General features: G+C 38.2%; 1 protein-coding gene across 1 annotated transcript; it reads right to left on the bottom strand.

The window, feature by feature from the left end:
- Window positions 1–3,309: 3,309 nt before the first annotated feature.
- LOC117143915 lies at window positions 3,310–9,873 on the bottom strand. The gene is made up of 7 exons (XM_033308829.1): window positions 9,415–9,873; window positions 8,446–8,662; window positions 4,872–5,025; window positions 4,605–4,813; window positions 4,407–4,540; window positions 4,035–4,290; window positions 3,310–3,750 (listed from the first exon to the last, which is right to left on the bottom strand). Exons 2-7 carry the CDS (start codon window positions 8,489–8,491, stop codon window positions 3,647–3,649), a joined length of 903 nt encoding a protein of 300 aa, XP_033164720.1. The 5' UTR covers window positions 8,492–8,662; window positions 9,415–9,873; the 3' UTR covers window positions 3,310–3,646.
- Window positions 9,874–10,767: the final 894 nt, after the last annotated feature.

Here is a 10,767-nt window from a genome sequence, read left to right as displayed (position 1 = left end):
ATACTATCAGTTCCACGAAAACTCCGACTAAAGTTGGATTTTATTCTCCGAACTGTCTCTCATTTTGCTTATAATGCTTACCAATTTTGATTATCCCATACAGGTCGAGACCTGAATCAAAATTGAAATCTCTGCACTGACAACAGCATTTAGGTGGCTAGGAGGCCAACTTCCGACCTTGTCGCCGCGTTCTGGGCCCTGTCGGCCTTTCAGCCATTTCAGCCATTTGAGCTTTTCAGCCAGCCTGTGCTGTTTGCATATCAATTTGGGAATAAGCAACTCGGAGCTGACAGCGTTTGTGTCAACATCAACAACTGCTTGGTATGCGTGGCAGGCGGACGATGAGGTTGCCATTCGGGCCACATACAAAATACAAATGAGCCATTGTGGGTCACGTAGTGCTCAATAGGTCAACGGGTCATAACAGATTCGTTTCGATATTTGTTTATTGATGGCTTTCATCCACGACACCAGCCGCATGCCACATGTAATTAATAAACAATGGACGACGGACTCCACTGCCTTTTCCGCCCTTGGGTCGAACACAAATTCAGCGAATTAGCGAAGAAATTAAAAAGTAATTTCTGCAGAGCAACGTGGACCGAAGGATTTGCAATTGTCAGTTGAAAATGTAGCGCATGCAAATGAAGAGGAAGATCCGTAAACGGCTGATGATGATGGTCTGACAACGATGCCAACTGCCAGACCGAAGTTGAAACTTTTAATTTGATTTGCAGCATTTTAATGGATTTTAATGAAACGCAAACAGGCGACGATTGCAGCAAGGAGCGGAAGGGAAAAAATGCTCAAAAAGGACTCACTTCACTTTATTTTCGGTAACTTAGACGCAACTCAAGACCTTCCACTTGATAAGCAAGCGTCTTCTTCCATTTGTAATTGAAAATGTTTGAAATTCCGAGCCGACTGACTGACTGCCGGCAAATCAAAAAAATGGTAGGGGCGAGAATAATTCAAAATTAATTTCAATTAAGTATACTTTCCGAATCTTGAATATGACAGCTATGCGTCATAACTCATGCATGTTTTCGTAGCAGACAGATGGACCCGGCGGGCTAATTAAAATTACATAAATTACGCATACGCCATGTGGCCGCTGGTCGCGCAAAATGAAGCGTAAATGTGAAAAGTTTTGGCATTTTTGATCAAAAGTCCATGGGCCGGCTAATTTGATTAGCTCCCCGGCTCAGGCCCAGGCTCATTAAGAGGTCCTGGCCCTTGTCCTTTGTCCTCTTCGCATCTTATACATTTCCCTCTCTTATATTTGGCATTTTCCTCTTTCTCGGCCCTTTTCGTCATGGCACTTCGTCCGCTGTGTGTGGGTGTGTGTGTGTCCCGTGGACTATCTTTCAGACAGAACTCATGCAACATTTAGTGGCAACTAATTGCAGCAGCATTGAAATTAATTATTTAACCCTTTTTATTGTTTAAGCCCTTGCTCGGCTTTCGACTTTCGGTTCTCAGGAGCCGCACCCGTAGCCTTTTTGGTCCGCGCCTCATTAGCATAATTAATTGTGCAAATTTGCGTAGTTAAACAAGTTATTATTTCAAATTAAACGAGTACAGTTCGTCATTGCCAAGACCCCGAAATTGTCAGGGATATTTAATAATAATTTCTTTGACCCTTTTGAAATCTCTAAAAATGTTAAGTTGCCCAGAAAGCCGTTAAAAATTCATTTAAAATGATTCAAACCCCTAAAGGGTGTTTAAATATCACCGAGATGATAACATCCAAAAACTTTAATTTATTGTTTATATGTCATGCCTATTTTTTTTAAGCCAATCCCTAGCTTTTAATTAAAACTGGCATAGTGAACTCGGACACCAACCTGTCTGTTATAATACAGATTAGCGGTTCGATCTGTGAATAAACGCATTGAAATCCATAAATTGAATTATTTATTTATCTTATTTATTTGAATTTTTCATGAACAGCAAGGAAACAAAAAAATAAATGCATTGCAGCTTGCCTTCGGAAATATTTTACACAATTTAATGGCCAGTCGCCGAAATGAAAAACTAAAGTAAATGCTTTTATATACATTATCATTATTTGCTCTCGTTTATTTTCATTTAGTCGTGTGTGATTTTTACTCTTTACAACCGAAAGATGTGCGATTGAGTAAGTAAATTAATTTATACATGTATTTTTTATATTTAGTATGTTTTTCCATCACACACTCTGAGTTTTATTTTAATTGGACATACTTATGAACAAAATGTGATGTCAGATACCTCCAGGCTTCGATTCATTTTACCATACCATGATACAATATGTTTTATATATTTTTTAGTTGGCCGTCTGTTGCCAGATCATTTTTAGAGGGCTTTGACCCAGCGGATAATGGATAGTGTCTATTTGTAGTTGCTCAGCTAAATGAAATGTGTATTGCGTTTTTTTTTTAAATTATTATCTATGTGCCGTCTCTGCCCCTTTTTTTGTATGTCGGCCTTAGTAAATACATGCTGAGATATATAGCGAATAGCTTTATATACATACGTATATGGCTGAGTCTGGCTTAGTGACATGATTTATAGTTGTTTATCCTCTGTTTTTAATGTTTAAAATTGTATTTACAGCATATTTACGCTAGACTTAATTATAATGATTTTTACAGCATCTGCATTCTTGTTTCTCACCGATAAAATCGCATTTTATACCATTATCTTTCTTTTTATGTGTTCACTTATTTTTTATGGTGTTTCATATGTGTTATTTTTTTTTTTAAATAATTTACCCAATACACTTGGCGTGGGGTGTGCGGGGATATATTTGCTCGAAAAATTGTTCATGTGCACTACGTATGGAAATCAATTGCCAAACAACAATCGGAAAAATTACGCTTATATACAAATATTGGAAATTCGTTTGGTTTGCTGGAGAGTGACTTATTTTTGCTAGTATCAGTGTCAGGCAGGTAAATCAATTTTTTCTGGCAGTTTTTGTTTGTTTTAATTTTCAGTTTTGTTTTATTCAGTCGTTGTGACCCAATCGACGATTATATTAATTTTCATGGATAACATGACTTTCATTGAAAAGAAATATGGTTTCTCACACGACGTTTGAACACAAATTACAAAGGGAAATTTCATAAAACTTTTTAACAAATCCAAATTGCTATCAAACATTTTCTATAAGTAACAAAATATAATCAAAGGCAAAAAATATATATAAAAAGTTAATAAACTTAAATGTATGAAATAAAATTTGTTTGTTACCATACCTATTAAAACACATTACATAAAACTAAGTAGCTACTTTTATTTCTTTGTAATGTTTAATTTGAACTTTGTTCATAAAAACGTTTTCATACGAAATAATTTAAAGAATATACTTAATTATTAATTTAAAACATTTCTATTTTTAATATCTTTCCTTGAGCATTCATAACCTTTAACGTTTCACTCCATCAATTTTATTTACATTTATCGACCCAAAAGCTTTCCTATTCACTAATTCGCGGTCTTACCTTTGTCTGTTACCCTAACTAACTATCTAGGTGACTAACTGACTGACTAACTAACGTGATGATATAGTTGACAAAGTTGCCATACGAGGCGATTTGGAATCCGAGTCCGAAGATTTAAGTTCTTCCACCGATTCTGTTTCTCTTATGGATGAGCGTGTTCATGAAGGTCGTCGCAAACAGTGAATTAGTAGAATTGCCGCCAGGAATGCGGAAATTAGTGACGTCCTGCCACACAGGATGCTCCTTTGTGCCGAGCCAGAGTCTTTAATTAAGGAAACGAAGAGAAGACATAGGAAAATAAACCAAAAAAAATATTACGGCATAAGTTCAATGAAATTTGCGATCTAAACTGCAAGGTAAAAAATTCAAACTTAAATTGACATTTAAAGCGATTTTTATAGTTACGAAATGGTTCTTTAATAAATCCAATTTAAATGTCCAATTTATATTGGAATATCGAGCTAGTTCCTCTCATTACAAATGTCAAAGGATATAGTTTAAATTTGATCGAAATAACGAAAAGATTGATAATCAAGAGCAACTCACTTGCATTCGCATGCCTCAGAGGCATTTGATTGTTGAAATTGTCGTACTGCGATAGCGACGCACTGAGCGTCTTCTCGCGTCTCAGCTCCGGATAATTTTCAATTTCCGCCACGCACTTGAGCTCCAGGATTTTTCCGGCCTGGAAAAAGCGCTGCCCCTGCAAAAAGAATTGCACCTGAAGCCGCTGTCGCCTCAGTACATAATCATGGGCCGCCAAACTTGTGTCCGTTGTGGGATACAGTTCGCCTAAGAGCGGCTGCAAAGAGTGCAAAATATGATTGAATTAGTACAAACTTTAAAATGTTAAACATTATCAAAACCTTTTGGTTATGAGCGTATTATTTGGGTTATAATTCAGTGAATGGAACAAACCTGCTCGCCATTGATGTACCAGGTGAGTCGCGTGGGCAGGCTGGAAAAATCCGATATGCAGGTAGCTTTGAGGTATTCCTCCATGCGATACATCGAGTTGAAGCTCTCGATTAGCGGATCGTTCTGAGGCAGTGCTAAAATATTAAAGTAAAACATTATTTACTGAAATAGATAACCTAACTTTTATGGAAAGCTCACCTGCAACAGTCATGTTGTCGGCCTTGTCCGCCAGCTTAAAATGGGGCGCATCGCCGCTAACTTCGCACTTATAGAGTCCTGTGGACTTTGCACCTTGTAAACTCAAATCCAGTCGGCAGCTCGATTCGTTGCACACGTATTTTCCCTCCAGCACTTGCAAACCAGCCACATCAAAAGTCATGTAAATCGGACTCGTCAAGGGTGAATATCTAATCAGGATAATGAGTCATTAAGTACTTATTTTTCAGTAGAACTCGCAGTGGTTACCTGAAAAACTCCTCGTGATCTTTGTACCATTTGACTGAGTTTAGCGTGTGACCTCGCATATCGTAGCTGCAAGATAAGGTAACATTGTCCCGAAAATCTACGATCTCGGGTACACTGATATCCGTCACAAACAGAGCATATGCGATTGGGTAGTCTATAACGCATAAAGAAAAGTGTTACAAATGTGTATAGATCCAATATTCTTTTGAAATTTAGATGGAAATACATATGCATTCCTTTTTAAAGCATTAGATCATTGCGAGATGTTTCTTTCCCCCACGAACTCGTTAACCAACATATCGAATTTATGTATAGCAAACTGAAAATGCCAGCAGCAACATACAAACAATATTGTTAGAAAACTGGGACCTTTGGCTATTTCCTGTAATCGAACCGTAGGGCGTGGCACATATGTATGCTTTAAGTATGGAATGAGTTCATATCCCCGAAATTCTGGATAGCAAAGCCCACAGGCCAATGGCAAAATTTTGGTGACCAAAATCCAGGGACATGTTCAGCGGTAGGTGTAGTATGCGTAATTTTTATTTTTGCCCTGGTGACTGACCTGGGAAAATGGAAAATGCGAAAAAGACGGGGGAACAGGCTAGTGTGTCCAAGTTCTGGCACATGAGACATCGAATAAATTTCAAATTTCTTGAAATGAATATGCAAAACAGTTAGTTAGGCAGACCTACGTAAGGGCAAGAAAAAAAGGCAATGGATGTGGGGCCATATGTATCTGCCATATGGAGCTCCATCCAGTAGGTAGATTCTGGCATGGCTGACCACCAACCCAATAAACAAGCAGTGGGTGGCTGGTCCAGCAACTGATAAGAAATGCGGACAAACCAAATGTCAAATGACTCGACTTTTGCCTCCACAAAAATAAATTTAACATGTGCCGATAGGAGCGTCTAAGAAGGAGTGCAAAGTAAAAGTAAGTTTGCAAGAGGACTTGACAGATATTCAGCAGTTGGAAATCACTTATTCAGATGTTACTTAACTTCTAAAGGGATCTTATATTTGTAATTAAAACTCTGTTTTATAAGCTGAAATAGGTTTAGAAATTTTAGGCGATATTCAAATAGCGTTGGGCTATAAAACTCTGGCTTAAAATATTTTTTAAACGATTAACACAATTAATATATTCGACTAACACCATTACATTCGCTTAAAGTAGTTTAATTTTACTAATGCTTTATTTACGATTTAAAAACACACCTTGTGCACTAACCACTAAAGCTTTTAGCCATTTTGCACATATGCAAATTAACATAAAGGCAAACAATGTCGCACAATTACACAAATAAATATTTTATTTATATTTATTTGAGATACATGTGATTCAATGTGTCAAATTGTAAGAATTCATTACGCTTTTAAATCAACGGAAACTAGTAAAAACTTTAAGCCATCCGAGGGAAAAACAACTCAATTTCCACTGCACGGGTTAAGCTGTGTCTCCACTAAAACGCAAAGAAAGGAGAGGGTTAAGCTGGGACTGAGATACCAACATAGATAAATTTACACCTCAGCACAGGAAAACTTTGCTGATAATTAACCTGCACATTTCATTCGAGAAAAGGCACACAAATTTACCTACTCATACGTTTAACCCAAAGCGAACCCACTGAAATCCGCACACATATTCTCCCAAGTGAACACATGCATTTTTGGGACATGACCATCTCCGTACAAGTTTGGTGATAAATTCATTTGGAAATGCCGAGTTGAGACATTTATGCAAACATTTTTGCGGTGGCATGTTTTCTTTATAATAATTCTATGTGGCTTAGTGGCGAAGACATTCTTTCTAACAACACATACTCAATTGCTTCACATAATGGAGTATAGCAAAAGTAGAAAAGAAAATCGCAAAACTTTTCTCTCTAACAAATACCTACTTATCAGCTAATTAAATTAATTTGTAAATTTCTTTGTAGTTTGTTGATTAACTGTGAACATAAAAGGATAAAATCTCTAGAGTCATAATCTTGAACTCAACTGTGTACAAATTTCTTTAGAGTTTGATAGTCTTTTGTGGTAAGCACTAATATATATATATTCATTTTTTTTGCTTGCAATATAAGCCACAAAGTGGAGAAAAAGAATCTATAAAAGTCTGGCAAACAGGCAAAGTGTTTTTCCTATTTTTAGTTGCGTATAAATCCGCAAATTAATTGGGTGCCATATGACTGAAGAGTCCAACAGATTTCAAAAGTAAATAAATAGGTCCCAGGCATTTGCTATTTGTTGTAGTTTCTTTGCGGTTACCCAAGGCGACATCGTAAATTGGACGTCACACAATGGACAATATTTAATTCCATTAGGCTGGCCAAATTGTTGTTGCCGGCAAACACTCTTAATATAGAAGCGTCCACAGAAATTGAAAAGCTACAACTCCACAGCAGAACTTTTCCTGCAAATCCTTTCTCCGGCTCTCTTTGTGGTCAAAGCCTTTGTGTGCGTGTCCTGGATAGCATGAATTTCCTGCATGAAAGTTTCCCGAGGTGAGTGTGGAAAATGTACCAGTACCAGAGCAAAAAAAAATCGCAGGGAATAGCACTTAATCTATCCACAGATTCTTTCAGTAGGTCAGAAGGTACTATACTGTCATAAATATATATAGAATATTGTTGGCTTAAAATATAAAAAATTAATAACTAACAACGGAGTAAAATCAAAAAAATGTTTTTATAAAATATATAAATGTACATGTGCATGGCACACTCATTAAATATTCTTTATTTGAAAGGTGTAGAATCTGCTTTCTGACACTAGCCAATTCTAAACATTAATTTGTTCCTTTCAAGCTTGCCAGAACTCTAACCAATTGCAATTTAGTAGGTTGAAAAGAAAAAGTGAAAACCTGCTTTGGCAGTTGAACTTTTCCAGCACTCTCGCACACATGATGGAATACAATTTCTAGTTCTCGACGAGCAGAATGAAAAGCGGAGTGAGCCAGCTCATTTAATGCGCTCCAAATTAATTGCCCCATTGCCATTGGCAATTCGAGTGCAGGAGGGAATAGCAAGTCGTGGAAAAGCGGGAAAATGCGGCGGGCGGCATCCTTTGGCAGTTTGCCTAATTGCGAGCATTTCAAAAATACAATTTAAGTTTAAACTGCACTCAAGATGTGCAGCTACTGCTGCCGCTACTGCTGCTTCAGCAAAAGTTGGGGCAGCAGAAATTACCGAATGCCAAAAGGGCGGGAATGGGAAGGGGGGCAAGTGCAGCAACCACTGAAACTGCGGCAACCGTTGAAATTATGGCAAAAGTCATTAAAACAGCCGGAGGCAAAAACTTTGCCAATATTGATTTGAGGTCGGTGTTCTCGGTAAACACCAATAACAATTAATATAATAACAAACCGATTCACAATAACGACAAGGGCGATTTGTCCGGATCATATTACGCATACGCACCGTTGCGCCACCAAATCCCCGCTAGCGCTTCATTAACCAAACAAACACTGCACTGAATGCACTGCAACCAAATGTCAATCCCCGAAAACCATAAAAAAATAATATTAATTTCCTCCGTTTCGAGCGGCGGAGGGCCACGAAAAACTTACCAATTAAAAGTGCGATGAACAGAAACATCAGCCAGCCGTAATCCATTTTTTGTCGTCGTCCTTATTGTTGCTCTTGTTTGAATAAAATTAATTGCTTCCAGTTATTGTTGCTCTCGGCTTTTGCAGTGGCGTTGATTTATGCACTTTATCCGCGTCCTATCTCCAAGTATCCCTTTGTATCGAGTGTTTGGAGTCGGAAAGAACGCCCCACAAAAAACTAGAATCGAATAAGCAAGTGGAGGTCAAACGAGTAGCTCAATTAATTGAACACTGTGTCAAAAGGAGACGTACACAAGAAGGACTCGAAACCCACATCGAGATGGAGAAACGGCACAAGAAAATATAAATAAATAAACTCAGCGACAAACTCATGCAGAAAAGTTCAAAGGATACGCTCTGTCAGTGTCGTTATAAATAAATAACAAACGTTAGAGCATTTCGGAAAAAAGTAACCAAGTCCAAAGAACTGGAGACAGGATATACACGGAGAAAATAAAAATTGACATGTAAGTAGTGCTTGTGAAGTGCACGTTTTATGTTTATAATTCAAATATTTACTTCTGGTTTTATAAAAAATAATCAGGAAATAAACAAAAATAGAAACATTCTATCAGACCAATCGGAATAAGACAGAAAATGTGTGTGCTATCAAAATTTGTAATTTTAATATGTTAGTAAGTTAAGTTGGTAACTTGTCTTCGATGTATCTCATGAGCACTTTACTTCTCTGTGTACGAACTGGCTTAAAAGGGAAAGCAGGAAAAAACAGAGAAAACAAGGACGTGTGGGCGTGGCAGACGCCCTGGCATCCTGTTTTGTTGTACTTCTCGTGTACGAGTGTGTGTGCGTTTGTCAACTTAAATAATTTAAATGCCAAATTCAAACGAATCCATGTGTTTAATATTTGAATAAGCCATCCACCTGCCACGACCACGCCCCCTTTTCGTTTGGGACCCCGTGCTCCAGTACCTTTTTTCCTTAGGTTTCTTGGTTTACGTTCACTTTATTTTTGGCTCGGTTGTTCTTGTCAATTTAGGTTTTGTCGGAGTTAACATTAAACTGAAATTGAAGCACTCAACGGAAGCGGAAGTTGCCAGTCCAGTGCAATTTAAACTTGTTTCGTTTTTGTTTAGCAAGGTTCAAGAGTACTTTCGGAACTTCTGCCCTTTTCTTTTCACTTGGCAGCTTGGTTTCGCTTAGACTTTTTGGGTTAATATATACTGCACGCTTGGGTTAATTGACCTTTCGGCAGGAGTGTTGAAGTATAGCTATATTTCGGCTTAGAGATATTAAGTTATATGGCACACTAACGAATTACGATTTTCTTTATTTGAGTTAATAATCTCCCTGTGTTTGTGTGGTTTTTTTTTTTATTGAGCCCGATTCGGTCGGCGATTGAGGACTCCTGTGGAAAGTATCTCCGCGCGGCTTCAGGCTTACGAACTGACTGAAGCTGCGACTCGGATTCGTGAGTTCAACTTCACGGATGCCACCGCTGTCGGCTGCGCAGTCGGCGTTGCCGCCTCTGAAGGATTTCGTGACCGGCTGTCGTGTAATATGGTGCGCTCAGCATCTGAAAGGACCTCGGGAGCATCACGATGCTCGGTTACACGACAGCTGAGCCTGTAACGGGACCCACGGGGCCACGAGAGTAGAGCCCAAAGAGCGAATCTAAGAGAGGCGATGAGATTTGTAGCTTTGTCGCCCTGTCTGTTGGCATTCTGCATAATGGATGTTATTCTTAACAGCATAAATGTTATTCTTAACAGGCCCAAACTTAGCATTTATTAGATCTGTTATATGGAGAATATACTCTGTTATTTTATATAAAACGATTGCCGTAAGTTTTTAAATATTTTATGATATTCAAATATAATAATAAATTATGGAACACATTAAACAACATTTCATTCATCTTGAAATAATTATATGATCTCTGGCATTTAAAAAATCCTTTAGCAGTTAATATTAGCCGATGATTATCATATTCATACGGGTCCGTTAATACTGCGGGCACCTCAAAAAGTTAGCTTTAAAATCAAAAACACCTTGTGCTTTTGTTGTTGCTCTTGCCAGTGCGTGTTTTATAGTTAACGGATATCCTTGGTAGTTAAATGCAGACAACAAACGGAGCAGACCGAAGGAAAAGTCCGTGTTGCAGCTGCATGTAAAAATATTACGTGCATGGGGGGCTGTTCCACCAGCGAAGGGGGTGGTACGTGGGTGTGATGGCGGTTGTTCGCTTGCTGGTGTGGGCGGGATTCTAGAGCGAATGACGACGACGGCAGCACAAAGTCATCTTATCATTTCATGAATAATGCA

This window comes from Drosophila mauritiana, chromosome 3R, assembly GCF_004382145.1.
Source record: "Drosophila mauritiana strain mau12 chromosome 3R, ASM438214v1, whole genome shotgun sequence".
In the NCBI taxonomy this organism is placed as follows: domain Eukaryota; kingdom Metazoa; phylum Arthropoda; class Insecta; order Diptera; family Drosophilidae; genus Drosophila; species Drosophila mauritiana.
This window is presented reverse-complemented; position numbering and strand designations above follow the sequence as displayed.

Coding starts and splice junctions, on each gene's coding strand:
- LOC117143915 (XM_033308829.1), bottom strand. CDS start 8,491: ATGGATTACGGCTGGCTGATGTTTCTGTTCATCGCACTTTTAATTG. Junction 5,026..8,445: donor GTTCATCGCACTTTTAATTG/GTAAGTTTTTCG, acceptor TATGCGTTATAG/ACTACCCAATCGCATATGCT. Junction 4,291..4,406: donor GGTACATCAATGGCGAGCAG/GTTTGTTCCATT, acceptor CACTCTTTGCAG/CCGCTCTTAGGCGAACTGTA.